At 40.5% G+C, this 19,981-nt stretch overlaps 1 protein-coding gene across 1 annotated transcript in view; it reads left to right on the forward strand.

Moving 5' to 3' along the window:
* ALK (ALK receptor tyrosine kinase) overlaps positions 1 to 19,981 on the forward strand; it is a 301,959-nt gene that overhangs the window by 128,650 nt on the left and 153,328 nt on the right. Inside the window, exon 4 of the mRNA XM_056486982.1 lies at positions 9,101 to 9,302. Within this exon, the coding sequence (XP_056342957.1) occupies positions 9,101 to 9,302 (202 nt within the window). The remainder of the gene's footprint in view (positions 1 to 9,100; positions 9,303 to 19,981) is intronic.

The raw sequence follows: 19,981 nt of genomic DNA on the forward strand, positions 1-19,981 counted from the left end.
CAGTCTACTGAGATTTCATCCCACCAGGACATGGAGCCTGCATGTGAACCATAGTCCCTCCTTCACCTGTGCCACTGTCTCTAGAATAGAAAGGAGAATCTGTTTTGTTTTACAGATTAGGTAGAGTTTTAATTAAAGAGTTAACAGCAAGAAGCAGATGAAACTAGCTCTTTCAAATAAATGTTGCCATCATAAATAGGATCGTTGGCAATTGATCAGTTTAGACTATTAATTCTGTGTGATGCCTGAATTTACCACAATAAGCCCCTCACTTTTGTATTGTCTTTTCCAATTTGGAAAATGGATTTTTAGCATCCTGAGGTTTAATAATTTAATGTCTCTGCAATGTTTTGAATTTATAAATGTAAGTGTGAAGTTTAACTGTGTGGTTGGAGAACACAGAAACTATGGAAGGCCCAGGGAACAAAAACTATGTCAGACCTAGGGGAGAGGTCATTGTCCCCTCACTTGTCTGCTCATTGACAACTGGTATGTGGGTGAAGCTTGCTTGTTTTCTTACATGTGAATGTCAAGTGGAGTTTTTGAGTAAGCAAAAGGAAAACCAGCAGCCAGGACAGCTTTCACAGTAGAGCAGAGAGTCCTCAAAAGGTTTCTGCCATCTGCATTTCTTTCCATCCTTCAACTGGTGTGCCAAGGCACTTTCCTCCCTTTTCATCCTTGCAGTGATGACTTAGAAAAGCACAGAAAGTATGAGGAAGCCCTAGGGCTAAAGGATGAGTGAACAAAACTGGAATGCAGAAGTGATACCTGAGTTACTGACAGGCAGGTGAATGGAAGTGGTATGGACTAGAGATGAAGGATGGCTGAACCTTGGGATAGGCAGGGATTTGGTGACAGATGCTGTATGCTATGAGGCATTTAACAAGCTCTGGATAGGATCATCACATTTCCTACTACTTATGGTGACAGCTGGCCGGCTAATGGACTCCTGGCACTGTGTGCATGGATGTACATGCATGTATGTGTAGAAAATTATGACAACAACAAATTGAAATGCATGGGACACTAAAATGCATCATCCTGTCATGATTTATCTTGTTTATGTTATCTGTGGACCAATGTCATGGTTCTCCAAAGGTCTGAGTTATGACTCTTGTGCACTTAAAGCTGACATAATGGCAGCTTCTGTGTGATGAGTTTAATCCTGACAGGGAATGCAAAAGGAGGAGTGCTACATCAGAGATTTAATTAGGTGCCTTCTCTGGTAGCTTTCTAGTTCTTCAGAGGACTAACTTGCAGTGCTAACTACTTGTTTAACGTGGTCTCTGACGTTGCTGAACTGTGAGTGGCTGCAGTTCTGTTCCAGGCACGTTTCTATTCAGGTACTTGTGCGTCACAGTATTGCTGAACTTCTTCATTTTTAAGCTTTCAGCCTCCTGAGTGTAATCAAATAAGCACACTCGAGGGCAAAACAGCAACTAGAGGCACAGCACTAGGCTTGCTTTCACACCCTCCCCTTAACCACTGCACACACTGAGCTCCTGAACTGGCATTCTGCCTCTGTTTTTACTGACAGGACCAGCTTCCTCTTAGCTTTCCCTTTAGGTCTGTCTTGCTCACAATGTCAGAAAATTCTCCCATCCTCTAGCCTCAGAACAGGCATCTCATAAGCAACTTGCTGTTTGCTTCTGTCAGCAGCAAAAGAGAAGATGCATGTTGGTTAATCAGCTGTGCAAGGCTGAATTATTTAAAGACTCTGCTGTCATTCTCTAGAAAAGATTTTAATTTCAGCATTGAATTTTAAGTTTTTAATTAACTAACTACTTTTTTTCAGTTCAGTGCTTTTTTAGCTGGGAGCAAACATTGCTGAGTCATTTAGGAATTGGGTTGTAACAGCATCTGGCTCTAGCTCCTTTTACAGAAGGCAATACCTGGAGCTTTTAATTGTTTTCTTCTTCTTCCATCTGACTTTCCTTTTGAAAAACTGGATCTAAAGTGCTTTGTGAGAAAAACATCTTTTATTGTTGTCTGTCTAAAGACTACTGTGATGAGATCTAGCTTTTCCATATAACTATGCTAGGGATTATTGGAATTTAAACTGATAAATAGTAATAAATCTTTAAATGATGTTAATTTGCTCATAGACTGTAGCTGAGCATGGGGAAGTGACAGGGGAAATCTGTGAAAGAATTGTGTGAAGGTCACTGCTAGGAGAGTCCTCCCTCAGTGTGTAAGGCTTCAAGGTTGCCTCCAAGAGAATAGTTAATATAATAAAGAAAATTTCTGGGACTGTAGTGTGAGAAAATGAAGGACTCCTGTCTTTCCTAACTTCAAGTCACATTTCTATAACGCTGCTGCAGTTCCCAAGGGTGACAGTGAACATTACTTGTTTGAGGGACAAGGTTTTATATGAGTGAAGCCATTGAATTTAAAGGAAATCATATGGGGCAAATCAAATTTGCTTGGTGCCTTAGTAACAGGACAAAATTTTACTTTATTTTGCTTTGATGGATTATTTGCCTTCCTCTTTATACTTAGGAAATGAAAAATACTTGAAATAGAAGGTAATTTTTAAAGAGTTTTGACTTGCAGATCTCAGCTCTGATCCCAATCTTGGCTGCATGCTGCTTACAGTTGTTTAATATCTGCTCTAACTTGTCCATTTGTAAAATGTATGACATGCCCACCAGAGTTAGTATGAGCTCATTAGTGCTTGTGGATTGCTCTTGCATCATCCAGAGAAACGTGCTCACACTCCTGCTCAGTATTAGAAGTTAAATCCCCCTTCTGTTTCAGCTAATGGCAGGAACTCTAATCGACTCCCAGAGAGGTAAGATATCATCCAATTACCATAATTAGATTGTTAAGAATTGTTCAGCTCCAAATTTTGTAATAATTCAAAGGCTGTTACCTTCATGAATTTTAAGTCAGATGCAAGTATAGCAGGTTGCAAATCTTCTGGTGCTTATGCAGTCACATTGTACTCAGCACTGGAGACCATTCACATCCTTCACATTCAGCACATTTTGGAGCCTTGATGAGGCAATTAGAAAAGCTGTGTATATAAGCCCAGAAAAAGTGTAACAGAATCTTTTCTTTAATGTTGTCACCCAGGTAGTGCCCAGTTCTTTCATGGCTTTTGCCAACTATTACTATGAGAGTTTTGCTTGAATAGTTAATTTGAAAGTCAAGTGTGAAATGAAGAATGCAAAGACCAGCTCTGTGGGATGTTTTGTGATACTAGTGGAAATAATCTCTCCAGTCAGCATCTTTAAAACTATAAAACTTGATTTAAATATTTTTTTCCTACTGTACAGTCCCCAGCAGACGTTGACTGCTAATAGTTTTTACAGCTCTAATTTAATCTGGTAGAGTATTGAACTTGTATATGAAAGGTAATAAAATCCTTTTAGTAGGAAGATGGAGTTTATGTTCAGAATAACAATCTATCAGTTCTGCAGATTGTTAAATTGCTGCTTTACAAGTGTGATCAGATTAAGTCAGCCTACCTATATTTTTGAAACTTGTTTTTCACAGAATCACAGAATTGTCAGGGTTGGTTTCAGAGACCTCAGGACAGCATCCATTCCAACCCTCTGCCAGGGTAGGGTCACCTGGAGCAGGTGACACAGGAGCGAGTCCAGGTGGGTCTGAATGTCTCCAGGGAGGGAGAGTCCTTAACCTCCCTGGGCAGCTGTGCCAGTGCTCTGCCACCCTCAGGGTAAAATTCTTCCTCTGCTGAGGTGGAACTTCTCCTGTTTTAGTTTACAGACACTGCTCCTTGCCCTGTCACTGGGCACCACTGAAAAGAGCCTGGCACCATCCCTCTGGCACTTTGAGATATTTACAGGCATTGATGGGATCCCCTCTCAGTATTCTTTTCTCCACACTAAGCAGACCCAAATTCTGCAGTCTTTTCACACAAGAGAGAGAAACCCAAACCCCTCATCATCTTTATGGCTTCTCTTGGAGCTGTGTCTGTCTGGTACTGAGGAGCCCAGAACTGGACACACAGCTCCAGACATGGCCTCACTAGGACAGGCAGAGGGGCAGGATCAGCTCCATTGCCCTGCTGGCCACACTCTTCCCAGTGTGTTCCAGGATCCCGCTGGCCCTCCTGGCTGCAAGGACACACACTGCTGGCTCTCAGTCAACTTGTCACCCACCAGGACTCCCTGCTCCTTTTCCCCAGAGCTTCTCTTTAGTAGGTCAGCCCCATCACACACATTCATCAGCTGCAAGTTGAGGAATTTTCTCAATGTATTTGTCTCAGAAGAGCTGTTTGCTATTTTCTGTGGTGGAAAGCTTTTGCTGAGGACCCCTGTTTCTCAGTGTGTTGTCTCAGACTGCTGTCTTTTTGGGCTGCACCCATCTTTCCTGGGCTCCTGGCTCAGAAAGGTCCAAGGATGCAATGCTGTTGCACTGACCTCGCTGAACATCATGAGGTTGTTGAGCATAACCTCTGACCTGGCTCTGTCCATGCTTTTCCCCCAAGGCTGACCAGGGAGGATTTGGGATATGAGCTGTTAGCAGGGTGCATTCAGGTAGCTGTCAGATGGCTAGATTTTCAAAGGGTTTGCAGTAGGATTCCAAGTTTACCCAGCTCCTAGGGCCAAAGGAATGGCTCTGTGTTGAGACCATCTCAGGGTTGCCTCAGCATTCACTGGCATGAGTTTCTCAGGTGGTTTGTGCATCCATATCAAATAAGGATGCTGGGCTGGAGATTGTGGGAATGGGCTTTGTTGATGATGTGGGTAAAAGTTGTATGCTTACCAGTTTGGATTTCTTCATTTGAAATCTTTTTTGGAGAGGTGTTTTGTTCATGGCGTGTCTGTGTGTGCATAGTACTTTAATATCAGTTTTCTTGTTTGTAAAAAAATCTGTTACCTCATTAGTCCTGAACAGTAGAACTTGAAGCTGTCTTCATCACCTCAAAAACATCTTGCTACTAAGCTGATAAACCATCCTTCCCTTTGTGTGACATGAATTTACAATGTTATAAACAAGTTTCCAAAGGATCAACAGCAATTTTTCATGCAGGATGTATTAATTTGTCTTGTAATATTCCTTTTATGTCAACTGCAATAATCTACTCTGCTTAAAGCATAAATATCTTTTCATGTGTGTTTGTCTGAAGTGACAGCAAGTTGCCAGAGATGTTATCAGACACAACATACAAGGATGAGTAACACCATTTCCTTATGACTGCAGCTATTTAAAAGGCAGGGGAAAATTATCATTAGAAGCTGAATGTTATTGTTAGGTTTGTCACACAGTATGTGAGTGTTTAGAGGGAATATGAAAAAGAAAGTATTTGCATTTAGACCAGCACTTTCTGGAACACCACAGAGCAGTATCAGCTAGTAGGTCTTCTGTCATATAATGTAAATATGGGTATATAGAGGGCAAAATATTGACTGCTGTTCCCTCTGCAGAGCTCAGGTTCTGTGTGATGATGTTGAATGAGGTCAGGACTCCAGAAGTGCTAAGTGCCTGGGTCTGTGGTTGTATATCTAGTTACAATTTCATTATTTTGATTGCATCTCTGCAATATCAGCATTGCATTGTGCAGCCAGGGTCCAATTTAAAACCTGTAGCAAAAGACTCCTGCAATGACTCATTGGTGAAGATCTTTGTGATAAGCAACAGACCCTTCAGAGTCCTGAGCAGCAGAATGTGACACTGGAAGCATGAACAATGACAGGGCCTTTCATCTCAGCTTATGCCCCCTGGTATCTAAATATCAGCAGAAGTTTGGCAGAAGCTACACTGGTTTTTCTAGCTATTCACCCAGCAACATCCCAAGAGTCTTATTAGAGCTTCAAGCCAATAGGAGAAAATAAGAGCAAGGAAATTCTAGCTGGAGCCTTAGAGTCTTACATTCTACAGAATGATCTCAAAGTATGCCATATGGATTCCCACTGTGGGGAAATACAAGTCAACAGGTAGCTTCTGGTTTTGCTGAGAAAGCCTCTTGTTGTGGAATAGAATGTTCTTGTATCCCTTGACATGGGTGTGTAATCTATCTCCAGGTGATCCCTTAATTCTAAGTAGCAGTCTCTAGGCTGGTCCTGAAAATGGTGGTCATATTGATCCTGTGGGAAAGCATCCCAGGAAACAGTGTCAAGCACTGCCTGAAAGATTGTGCTTTTGAGGGAATGGAGAAGCACAGGGATTTGTGTTCAAAATATGTAATTTCTCAAATTAGATACAGTAATTATTCCTTTGTGGGTACCATGGCTTAATCCCAGAATCTTCAAATTCTGCTGTATAAGAAAATGTCTGCAGTGTTAAAGCAAGTACCCCCATTTCAACTTAGGAAACTGTTCCCATAACACCAGAGCTAAATGATGCTTGGATAGTTCCTTGCTTGGCACTTACAAACTAAAAGAGCAGTAAGAGCAAAAAGAGCAGTGCTGCAGACACCCATGTCACCCATGAGGTAGCTGAGCTTTCAAAAACAAGAGCAAAGTTGTCTTTATTCTGTCCTCTTTTAAAATAAAATAAACATATATATATAAATACAATCTCACATAGCATTTGCCCAGATAGGTGATCTCCCCAAAAGTATGCACTGAGAGGACATTTCTGACAAGTCTGTGTTGGTGGTGATGCCAACACAGTGTAATCCATTTTGGAGCCATGTCCTCTGTAATGATTTCCTAGGCACCACTTCAGAGCAGCTGGTGTGGGGCTGTTCCCCCTGGGAGAGTGCACTGGGGTCACCTCACCATGGCAAAATTGTGCTCCTTTTTTGTACAGTTGTACAACTGGCCATGTGATGAGTAATAAGCTGCAACTGCACAGTATGAGCCCTGCAGACAGGGAGTAGAAATGAAAAAGTCAGAACAAAGGAGATTGGTGACTGAATCACAAATTTGCTGTAGCAGCTACCCTGCTCTACTACTGGACTTCACTGTTTCAAACCTGACCTCAAGTCAGGGCATAAGGAACTACCCTTGGCAGCTCCCTTGATTTAGAGCCACTGTAAGAAAAGAAGGAATGAGAGCTGCCTTTGTTTGTTATTTTTAAAATCTGACTCCCTGTTGCAAGGCAGTAAGATGTGCAAATGGCTCTTGCACCTGGCAAGTTACCATCAGCAATTATTGCAACACTTAGTGTCTTTCTGCCACCAGCAGAAATCTCTTTGCTCCCTTTCATGTCAGAGATTTCATTGTTCTTATGGGGATGGTAAAATTAAAGCCACAAGATTTACTGTTCTAATTCTCTTTTGTTTGCAACAAAAGGGAGAGACAGAGAAGGATGATACATGTAGCTGGATTTTGTTTTGTTGGGGATTTTTCTCTTTTACTGACCAACAAAAATAACTGAAAAAACTGTTTGTTTAAACTCATCAAACAATTCCATTAGCAACTGTATTAAAGGCTATTATTCAGATATAGGAATCTTTTTACTAAGAAAAAAAAAAGCTGTGACTGCATTTCACTTCTGTTTGAAAACCTTGACATCTGAGCAGGCTGTACTTCATGTATTCCTTCATGTTTCTTTCAGCACAGATGTTTTCTAGTTTTAGATATGTCATTAATGTGGTGTAAATGTCAAGAACAGTTTTTGACAAGCATGTCAAAAATGCTGTTTATGATAAATGTATGTATGTGCTTGGTGGGAATCCAGTTTTCATCTGTAGCCCTTCCATTATTGCCCTTTTGCATTACTGCCCACAGTGCCCTGTGCCCAGGTGTGACCTGAGATGATTTGCCAAATCAGACTTTTTCAAATGGGACATCTGTGAACACAGCTGCAATTCCCATGTTCTAAACCAGCATCTGACAGTGAGCTGTTAATATCTGAGCTCTTGTCTCTCAGTTCAATGGAGAGAAATGACAATGATCATGCAAGGACAATTCACCAGATGCCTGGTGGAAGGAGGTGAACTGCTGCAGGAGCTCAGAATGGCTGTTTTGCACCACCTGGTCCAGAGCTTACACACTGAGGTGAAAACAAGAAGGATTCATTTGTAGTTCCTCAATACTATTTCTTAGACACCCTGGATATCACATGAGCCATACCCAGTGATGTAGGATATCATTTCTCTGAAGTTACAACCTTGGAATTTTCAAAAATAAGCTTCAGCTCTGGTTGAAATCCATGCACATTTAAAAATAAGTTTCAATTAGAGTCCTGTTGAGCCTTAATTTCCCTCTCAATGAAATTAAGCTCTTCATCAGACTTGCATGTTTTCAGTATTAACAGATAGGCTGTATTAATGGATGTTCCAGGTAATCAAGACAATGAGATTCCATTACCTGACCAGTCTTGCTAGAATTTGTGGAATATCATACTTTTCCTTGCTTCAAGGGTTGGTCCCTTTCATTTGCCAGCTACAGGCCCCAGTGTGCTTGTTCTGTGGACAAATTGATAAATTAGTCAGCTGCCAAAAGGGAGTCATTTGACTCACCTGAAATGAGCAGCAATGGGATAAAAATACATTACCTCTGTCCCACTGGATAAGCCTCAGATTGTATTGAAATAGAATTAGGCCGAGGGAGTCAATGTAGTGGATAATAATGAAATGTTTAATGTGGATTAGCTGCATACAAAATTAATACATTAGAATGAATTGCTGAAGAAATGAAACTGTGTCAGACTTTTATCCTGTCTCTAATATTAGACTAAAAACTGCTGCAGTCTTCTGTTTATAGAAGAGCATAAGAAAAGCTATTGAATTGGTGTTCTTTATTTGGGTGAGAGGACTGGATACAGTATAAAGTATTATAAATAAATATGTGTATACCAGAACTGTCAAATCAGGATCTAACTGAACCAATGTTAATATATTTGGATCTGAACTAGACCTGAGAGGTTACAGATAAGAATCTAAACCTAAAACTCCTTAATCAGCGGTGTGGGCTTTTTTCTTATGGGAGTTAAATCTAAATATAGTATTGGTTTTGGACCATTCAGAGCTAAGTTGAAGTGTTGCTTTAATCATAATAGGTTTAATACAAAATGGGCCAATTTTCCAAACTAATTGGCAAATATAAATCTTTGACTGTGAGGTATGGAAGGGCTACAGAATGAGCTGAGACATAAAACTTGAAAGTATTCATCTGAAATCTAGGAGACCTTGGTGTTGTTCTAATTTTTAAAAGCTTTCTTGTTGCATCCTCTGTTCCAGGTTCTTTTCTGTTTCTCAATGCATCAGGGAGGCCGAGCCCCACCATCCTGAGCCCTTGGCTGAGGAGCAACAGTGATCAGTGTGTAGTTCAAGTGGCTGTGTACAAGTTTTACCAGCAGAGTGGAGAATACATTGCTCGTGTCCATCCCATTGATGAGAGCAGCAGTGAAATCCTATCAGAGGAGAGTCCAGAGAAACATGGGTAAGTCTCATCCCCTGGTTTGACTCACAGCTTGAATAGAGAGAAATCACTCAGTTGTGTAGGAACAGAGCCACAAAATGCATGCTGCACATCTAAGGGGAGCAGGACACCCCACTGAGGACATGCTTGTCTTGCATGGGTCTAAAATATCCTAGATATATCTCCACCTAGAAGGTGGAGACTGGTGCTTATTTCATTATACAAAGCATTAGCAAACTTCTGGATCCAGGCAACTGAGTCTCTAAGTCAACACCATATTTATTCTCAGTGCCTGCAGGTACAGATAGAGCATGGATACTCATCCTTAGGTTAAAGCTTTTCTGCCTAATTCTGTGTGATTGCTTTTTACTACTTCTTAACACACATGTACTATTGGGCTTAGAATATCTACTGAGTCTTTGCAGTTTCATGTGCCTGCATACATTTTCAGTTTTGTCTGCACTTCTGGCTTTTTTGCCCATAAAGCTCTTCAGAACTACTGGCAGGGAAAGCTTTTGATCTTTCAAGGGTGCAACTGTTTGAAATGTTCTATCCTCTTTGTGCAATTAATCTTGATGATGTTTTAATTTGTCAGACTTCTGTGTATCCTTTTAAATTTTTGTTAGCAGCAAAACAGCAGGAGATGAACACAGTAAATATTTCAAGATGCTGTAGGAGTAGAGTAACTCAAGATTTAATTAGGATATATGTGAGGCTAATGTTCTACCTGCTCTATGTACTGACAATTTAAAATTTTTATTTCTTACCTTTGTTGTGAAATGTGTGAAGTAGCATAGTTTTTACCAAACATCTCAAATATTCTTTGTTTTGATGTGATAGATTAGAGAGCTTCTAATAGAAAATCCTGCTGGCTTGTGCTCGTAACAAGATGTGATTATCTGATTACTGTCTACAGCAAATTCTGTATCTTCCAGTAGCAAAAGGAGAATGTGCAATAAAAAGCCTTGCAGGAGATAACCTAACTCATAGAAACAGTTTGAATAGTTGTAATTCTCATATAACACATGGCCTATAAAAGTGAGGAGGAGAGCTTATGTGGGGATCTAGATCATACTTAGTTCCAGCAACATCATCCAAATTGTAAATTGCTGTTGATGTCTGGGGAGAGGTAATTAGAGGAGCCACAGCAGCTGTCTTCTTCCTTAGCTCTTTGGAAATGCTGTGCTCTGTGTCACAGCTAACAAACATGCTTGGTGCAAAGTGCCTCCTGCCTTGGCACTGCCACTGCTCCTTGGCACTCACAGGGAATATCACTGGGTGCAAAACGCTCTTGTCTGCATGGAGGAGCTGCAGCTTGGATCTGTGGGTGGGCAGAGCCCACCAGGAGCACAGGCAAGTGCCAAATGGAAGGAGCCTTGAAGGGAAGGGAAAGACTTTAAGTACAGTAACAAATTCCTGCCTTTGCCATCTGCTGGAGATAACATGGATGACTCAGCTGTGTGCTGCAGATGGAGATGGTCACCACAGCAAAGAGGGTTTGTGCTTTCACAGAAGGTAGCTTTGGTAGCTTACTGTCCCATATGCTTGCCAGAAGTGCAGCTTGCTCCCCAACAGCATCTCTGTGGTGTGTGGAGGGGTCAGAATGTGCCTGTGGCTTTCATGGATTTGTATGTCTGACTCCTTGGTACTCTGTGTGCTGGAAAACTCCAGTTGGAGCAACCAGCTGGTTCATTTTCCCCTCCTCTTTTTGTCCTGTCCCTTCACTGCAAGGGGCAGTAACTCTTCTCTCAGCTCAGCCGTGCAGAAAAACCCTTCTACTGTGCCCACATAAATGTCACATGGGGATGGTTAAATAGGTTCTCACAGCCACAGATGAGAAGGTAGCAATTTGTCACTATTTGCCCTGAATCTTCATTCCAGATTTTGAGCAACCCTCCTTTGTTTGGAGGGATAATATTAGCTATCCCAGCTGTGATAACAAAACATGTAAATCTCACCTTTTAAAGCATCTTTTTTTTCCCCTTTAAATAGGAATCCAGTATAGTTGATTGAAAGTCAAGAATAATTCAATGGAATCCTTAAATGAACTAGCAATCCTACAGTGGAAATCTGTTCTGTTCAATATTTTATTTTGTCCTGGAAATTGCAAACAATTGTGTTCTTTTATAATGAGTTCTTTGACCATGCTATAACCAAATAATTTCTAAAATTTTGTAAGGATTTTAGCTCTGGGCACAAAGTAATTGAATTCCTCAGAGATGAGTCTGTGCTAGAAATAAAAACACTTTAAAGTTTCACAGCTGGCACTTCTTTGATTCTATATGCTTTATATATTGCTTTCCAAACAAGAGGTGTAAAGTGTGTGTAGCTGCCAGTGACTGTGTATTGTTCAGCATTGAATCCATGCCACTGCTTGAAATCAAGCTCATAACAGGAAGAATGTGTTTTATTGAAAAAAAATGCATCTGAAGGGTGATAAAATAATAATAATTTAATTCCAGGGTGGATCTTCTCATATCTTAAAGTATTCACAGCACTAATATCTTCTTTAATTTTTATTTTTAATTTTTAAATTGTATAACCCAAATTACATATATTAAGATCTTGCACAGTCTTCACAGTTCACCTACATTTACAAGAGAAAAAAGCAGATGCTGTCAGGTATTGCTATTTCATTCAGGGTGAAACCAGGCCAGCCAAGGTTTTGGTTGACAGCACTTGAGGCTGATTTTAAGTAGAATATATGTAAAGCTATTAAACTGTATTAGGTAGAGACAGCATGGCACCCAAATATTTATTTGTTACCAGAGTTCATCTGTGTTGTCTTTGTGTGTAAACTACCAGGTGTGATTATGCATAAAGACTCAAAGCAGAACTATGGATGTTCTGTTTGCTCCTCTGGTCTCATTCTTTAGAAAAAAAATCAGCCACAGCCTGTGGACTGGAGTTGTACGAGTTCCATAATGAGCCAGAGGGATTACAGAAGTCCTTGTGTGGGGGACACCCGTTTGTTTTATTTTCTTACCAGACATATTTCACTGCAGCTGATGTATTGCATGCAGGCAGAAAGGTGGCTAAGTCAAGATGCATCACACTGCAGGAGGGTGGGGCAGATGGAACACACACCAGGAGCAGGATGGCAGAAGTGATGGCTGGGAATGGTTCCTGGGTGATGAACACCAGAGGCTGACAAAGGGATACTTGTTTTGTGGTACACAGAAACAGATACAATCATAACTTTTATATATAATATTTACAAGAATGCTTGCTACTCAGAAGGTAGCTATGTGCTTGTTTATTAGCTCAGCAGAATTGTATACTTTTTAAAATTATTTTTAAAGAGGAGAAAGGTCTTACTCCAATTTAACCTGTGGGTTTTGGAGCACCTTTGGTTAGACCTTCCTAACTTGACTCTTAAGCAATCATTAGGACTGCTCTGTAGGGAACAAGACATCACTGTGTTCTAGTTAGAGTTAGATGGAAGTGTTTCTAGCTGCTCTGAGTCTGTGGCTGTTTTTGATGTGGTTAGTCTCTTCTGACATCTCTTGCAATTCTGTTGGGTTTTACAAGCACCCAGAGATGATACAGGGGGAGAACCAGTGCACTGCTATTGATCCTTTGTAATGGCAAAAGAGTTGTTATAATTCCTGCCATGGAGCACAGCACTCTGATTTATCTCAAATGACACCAGATGTGGGTACTGTCTTTTGCTGTTTTTATGTTCCCATGGTGCTGTATACACTCCTTTCTTACTGTTTAATGGGGTTCCCATTTTCTGTTTCTCTAGGTGAGGAGACATCAAGTATGTTTATGTTGCATATTGGTAATTTAGCAAAGCAGAATTGCTGCCACAGTTTGAATGTTGACTTCTGGGTGCTTGTCAGACTGTCACTGTGGCCAGTGATTTAATTTCACCTCTCATCTTTTTTTCCCCATGTGTTAAATTTATAATTATAAAGCAAGTAAGATTGTAAGTGTGCTTAGTAGAGTGGAGAAAACACAAAGGAAATCAAGGAAATCTTGTCACAAGGCTAGAGCTTGTAATAAAGGATTGATCTGGACAAGGACAAAATTATCATGGTTCAATTTAATTATCCTTATTACTTTACACCTCTACTTACACTATAAATGGTGAGCTGCAGTATTACATACTATATATCAAACCAAACTTTTTATAAGAATGTCGTAAATGACACCTAATTTCAACGTGGTCTTTTATTGTAGACCTCCCTCATCACCAAGCTTGAGATTGACCTGAAGACTTCTGTGTAAATATGTGAAGTTGAAGGTGTTTCATAAATAAAACATGAAATGTGAACATGTATGTAGGAGAAAGGAAGTCACAAAACACTAATACTTCACATAGCCAGTACTTCAGTAGGTATATGAATTCTGGTGCACAGAGCACTTCCAACAGAGAATGTGCACCTGGTTCTGAAGGTTGCTGCAAATCATGGCAGGCTATTCCCTTTCTGGCATCTACAACTTCACTTAAGATTGATTGCATTGATAGATGTCAAGGAAAATATATGAAGGAATCAGTAGCATCTGTCACATTCGACCTTGGGGCTTGAAATCTGAAGGTTATTTCTTGTACTAGTCTTGTTCCTTTTCTTTCTTTCTTACCAGTAGCTTCAGTAGACTGTCTCAGTGACCAGGGAACTAATAAAAGGATTTCTGTTTGTTTGTTTTACATTCTTTTTGGGAGGATGGAGGATGTTTGTTTGTTTTCCCGTTTTCCTTGAAAAACTTCCCTAAATTCAAGCCTTTGTTTTGCAAATGCCTGGACTAAGGCATGAAAAAAAAAATCAAGACCAAAGTCTTAGTGTGTATTTGGGGCATTTAAGCTTATTTTTCAGTATTAAAATATGTATCAAAATTTTCAGGACATTTTTACTCTCAGAGAATTATAAATCAGGAGTTTAAGTGATTCAGCTCAAACTATGCATTTGAGAAATTCAGGTAATCCAGGAAAATAATTTGGATTTATGGATTCATTAGAAACTAAGCTCTCTCACCCTGATGGCCAGGCACCACTAATCCTTAATTTTAGAGAGGTAACTTGAATTGTCCTAGACAGAAAATTGTACTTAAACTTTTTCTGTGCTATTACCCACTAGCCAACTTTTAATCCTTTCAGTCTGTGAAATAAAAGTGCAAAGGAAGAAAAAAAGGGGAAAGAAAAGAAAAAACAAAGTAGGTGTTGCTTTTCTGCCTTCCCTTTTCAAAGGATACTATATTCAATACCTAGGAAGAATCAGTTTGATATCTTTGATAGCAAATGCTTGCATGCAGAAAAAAGGTTTTCTTCTCCACCTAACAAACCCTTGGTTCTTCCAGTACCTCAAGTCTAGACCTGAGGAAAGCTTTAATTCTGTTGGTCATGGCACCCTGAGGAGTTCATTGCTATTTAGTTTTCAGTTTGTGCAGCATCACAGAATCCATTAGGCTGGAAAAGACCCCTGAGATCATGGAGTCCAACCTATGTCTAAACATCCCCATGTGTGTCAACAAGACCATGGCACTAAGTGCTGTGTCCAGTGTTTTCCTAAACACCTCCAGAGATGGTGACTCCACCACCTCCCTGGGCAGCCCATTCCAATGTCTAGTCATCCTTTCTATGAAGGAATTCCTCACAATGTTCAGCCTTAGCCTCTCCTGGTGCAGCTTGAGACTGTGTCCTCTCATCCTGTTGTGGGTTGAGTGGGAGAAAAGACTGATCCCCCACCTGGCTTAAACTGCCTTTCAGGGAGTTGTAAAGAGTGATAAGGTCTCCCTAAAGCCTCCTTTTCTCTAGGCAAAACACCCCCAGCTCCCCCAGCTGCTGCTCATGTGACTTGTGCTGCAGACTCTTCACCAGCTCCATTGTCCTTCTCTGCACACACCCAGCACCTCCATGTGTTTCCTGTAGTGAGGGGCCCAGAGATGGACACAGGAGGACAATACTGCCCTGGCCCTGCTGCCACACTCTTGCTGCTCCAGGTCAGGATTTCCCTGGGCACACTCCAGCTTGTGTTCAGCACTGCCAACCAGCACCCCCAGGTCATTTTTGGCTGGGCAGTTTTCCAGCCACTCTGCCCCCAGCCTGCAGTGCTGAAGGCCATTGTTGTGGTCAAAGTGTAAACTCCAGTACTTGGTCTTGTTGAACCTCATACTGCTGGGGAGATTTAAATTGTATTGTTCAGGGTAAGGGCTCACTTTTTACCAAGTGGAATAGCCTTTTCTGTTGCTGAGTACACTGTAGTGTAGGAGGACTGGGGTGGGCAGCAGGATTCCCAGTGTGACTTGGCATGAGAATCCTTGTGGCTTCCCAAATCATCACAGGACCTTTTGGTGACCTTCAACCCTGGGAGCTACTTCTGTGCAAGAAACCCCAGAGTCTGGCACATCTGACTCTGTAGAAATTAAGCCAAACTGACCACACTAAGAAAGTTCAGCCACACTTTGTTCACCTCGTATGGATATTTGTTCTTTCAACCAAATATAAATCATTTCTTACAGGGCTAAAACAATTTCTTTAGAACACTCTGAGCAACCTAATCCAACTTTTATACTGTCCAAATCCTGGGCACAAAGATTTGTCATCTTAAACTTTTGCACCTTATATCCTTCAGAATAATTTTCAGGTTCCTCTTCTCTGCTTGTTATGCTATTCTCACTTTCCAAAGTATGGGTTGGCTTTTTGCCCCCCATTCTATCATTCTTGTTTCCTTATTTTATAGATCTTGTGTTTTCTTCTCTACACAAAGTCTTCTACTTCAATTTTAAAAAGCCATCCTAAACTAATCTTCACAACCTCATGTTGATGTTAGTCCCTGCTACAGTTCCTATCAGTTTGGACATGTCAGGCTGAATTGAGTTTTGATAAAACCTAAGCAAGCAAACCACCTGCCACACATCCACACACTACCCAGCCTCATCTTCTCAAGCCTGCACAAACACTTCATTTTGTCATCTTTTTCTTTGTTTAGGTGTCTTTTCTGCTCTATGAAATTGCCATAGCCTTTTTAGGATCCTTTGCTGTGTCCAAGTATCTTTGCCCATAGCCCAATGCTTCTGACATTTGTTTCCAGACACTAGGCAATTAATATTGCCAGCCTTGTTTCTAGTTATTTTTCCACTCCCCTCCAGCTAAGCTCTCTGTCATTCTGCTGTTGGCCAAGTTTTATAACAAGCCTGTGGTATAATTGCTTTCTGTATCTCCTACTTACTTTTGACCTGAAAATCCTTCTGAGTTCTGTGCAACCTTCTCTGCAGCTGTCCCATTTTGGAACATGGTTTTGTCATTGTGTGCAATTTTCCTTGGGGCTTTCCCTGCTAATGCTTCAGAATCTCCTTCTTATCCAAGGCAAATCTACCCTGCTGTAGGAAGTACTGTAGAAGATTTACAAGGTAATATTCCTGCTTTCAATTTCAGGGAGAAATTAACTAGGTGCTGATAACTTTGCAAGACTTTAAAGTCATGTCCTTGACCCATCCACCTGCTAAAAACATTCCTGTAGTGGGAATGCAGTAAATTCTGCATTCTAAGTCAGGTTCTTGGTTATCCCTCCTGAAATTCTCAGTGGTGTGCCATGCCTTGTATCACAGGGTTCAAGTTTTGTGGGGCAGCTTTGCACCCTCACTTTAAAGAGAACTGTCTGTATTGCTGCTCACCAGAAATGTTGCCTTTTTTTCTCAAATTGTGTGTTTTCTACACAAGAAAAAAGAGAGCTCTGATAAATTTGACCTCTAACTTACAATTTGCTTCTGCATATTAAAAAAATCAAAGGCTTATTCAACAGGAATTAAGAAGCTAATTCTCAAAAAATTCCCACATGGGAAATTGAATGAAGGCTTAGAAATTATTTAGATTCTGATGTGTGCTGCAGTGGCAGAGGCAGCAGCTTGAAATTATTTTCAGTGATTGAGGAAAGCAATGCATGACTTTCCACAGGGATACAGTGGGGACTGAGCTGTATGACACCAGTGTGAGGCACTTTGCAGAGCTTTAAATTTAAAACTCATGTACCATATTTGTTAAATAGTATTGCTCCTGCCTGAAAGCATTTTTCTGTCAAATAGCTACCTTTGTTTTGTTTTGAATTTTATTGCTTTCTGTAGCACACATCTAGTACAGTAGAAATTATACTCCTTTAATAAAATACTTTTTCAAGAGCTCTTTTTTGTTCTAGCAGGGTAAGCCATTACTGTCAGCAGCTACTTGAGGAAAAACATGGGGTTTGGGGTTGACACCAACACCACAGGCACAGGTTTCAGACAGCCTTGTCAGACCTATTTTAAATAGTGCTTGAATCAGGTTATTTCTTCACTTGTGCACTTTTGTAGAAGGCTTTCCCTATGCTCTTCAGTATAGGGAAGCCAAGAACACTCATGGCTTGCACAGTAGTATCTTGTCTAGAGAAATGAACAGTCCTCCCCACCACATTTGGAAGTGCTGGACATTTCCTTTTTTTATTTTTTTTAATTTTTTTTTTTTCTCAAAGGGCTGTGCTCATGTGTTTTACTTTATAGACATTGAGTTTTCTGAGTCATCAAGGACATTTGGCAGCTTTTTCTAAACATCAATCCATAACCTCATGGTATTTGTTGTGTCTTAGATCAGGCTGAGTAAATATGATTTTCTGTTGGGAATAGCATCAATGAAGTTTGTCTGCTGAAGGTAATTGGAGCTTTTCCTGATCATTCCTGGCTTGGTGTGCCATTCCTGCTGATGGATTGAGGCCACAAAGATGCATAATAAAGTTCCTTTGGACAAGGCAAAGATATTCCAAGCTGGGACTTGAACCAGCAGCACTTCTGTCATCCTTGGTGAACTTCACATGAGGTTAAGATTGCAGAAGATTGGCACAAGTCTAAATTTTTCACAAGGCAATGAAGCTTTTATGACTCTGCATTATCTAGCAAGGAATCCAAGCATTAGAATAAATGAGACAAAGTCAACAGCCTCTCATATTCAGATCAGTGACCAGTTATTATGATGCTTTTATAACAGAACAAAATTAGACTAAGGGGGACATTTTATCAAAATATTTGCATTGAAATACTTTTTCATGAGGAAGCAAATAATCTGATCTTCTTCAGCAGTAGAAAATTCCAAAGTGTAGGAGTTTCCCTGTGCAGTGTGCTTGCTCAGAGATGTTCAGATAATTTTAGTTAGATAATTGTCGCTACATTAAGTGCAATGGACGGCCTGATTATTTTTAGGATGTTAAACATCTTAAGACTGCCTAGCTAAATTTACTGCCACACCAGAAAATAAAACCATGGGATGATCTGTCTGGATATTGTCTTAGTTTAAATGTGTTCTCAAATCTAGCATCTGGGTTTTTTTTTAATCTCTGTGCCTTTCTTCTCTAAATGCCTGTTTTTCAGGAGGCTGTGGTTTGGGAAGTGTGGGCGAAAGCTTTTGACATCTCAGATCCATATCAAAAGCATGATGATTGCAATTTGTTATTATTTAATGCCAGATGAGCTGTTAAGAGACTCATTTCTTAGAGGTCTCTAAATGACATCTGACACAAGTTGATTTCCCTTTGTTATAAAGTCTGTTGTCTGGGAACTTGAGCTCCTTTCATTCCTTTAGGCAATTTCTCCAGGTCAAGGCTGGAACATGTAGGTGGTCTCTTTGAAAGGACATTGCCTGCTCTTAGTTTCTGTTTCAGATGGGGCATTTTGATTGCTGGTATCAAGGCAGTTACAGCTGTCAGTAAAACAGCTGCTCTCAGACAATGAGAGATACCATCAACTTCAATATTATCAAGGATCAGACCACTATCAATATAATATTTTTTTCCAGAACATCTTGCTTTCTTTTTACTTATTGACTTCCACAACTATTCTATTATGAAAGGGGGGGAAAATATCCTAAAATATCCTATAGAATTTTACTGACCTCTTTCCTTAAGAATTCAAAAAGAGAGATTGTTGTGGTATTGGCCAACAGAATTTCTGTCTTCTGTCTTTTATCTATTCTTGATATTCCCAGGGATCATTTCTCCCCTGTTCCCTCTGTCTCAACACTTTTCCCTTCTAGTTTTGTATTCCACCCTCTTTTTCTAAACAGGTTTCCAAACCCTCATTTTCTCTCTCATTTAATCTTCACTCCCTCTCTCTTGCTCCTGTCCTACTTGTCTTCGACTTGGATATATTTCTTCATCACAAATCCTGGGTCCAAAAACTGGGGGAGTATCATGCTTTAACTGTGAAGAAAATTAACTCTCCCCCAGCCCAAACCAGCACAGGGAGGCACTGAGCAGCTGATTTTGTGTTCCCATCTCTGGCAATGCCTGCTGCAGCCCAGGGCGTGCACTGGACACCTCCCCTTGTGCAATTCAGCTGCTGCTTGTGTAGGAAAATCTCTGCCAAGAAGGCACAAACATCAGCTTCTTAGAGCTTGCAAACTGGCCTCAGTGAGGTGCATTTTCACAGCAACAGCCATATAAATAAAGCAAGTGCTTCTATAGCTCTCCAGCAATGCTTTCATCAAGTGGTCTGAAGGACTCTTAATAACTCTAAGACCCAGCTGAAGGAGGTGGCACTATACAGGTGGACACAGTCAAGCATTAAAGAATTGTTCTAGCAGATCATTAGTGAGCTTAGTATTCAATAGATGTGTCACTGCATTTATGGTATTTTTTACTAGATGAGTGCAGGTTTTGATGGAGAGAGATAATGTTGATGTCTGGGTTTTTAGAGTCAAAGGAATTTATTCCAGTGGAGATTTTAATCTGTATCTC

Source organism: Oenanthe melanoleuca, chromosome 3 (genome assembly GCF_029582105.1).
Source record: "Oenanthe melanoleuca isolate GR-GAL-2019-014 chromosome 3, OMel1.0, whole genome shotgun sequence".
NCBI classification, from domain to species: domain Eukaryota; kingdom Metazoa; phylum Chordata; class Aves; order Passeriformes; family Muscicapidae; genus Oenanthe; species Oenanthe melanoleuca.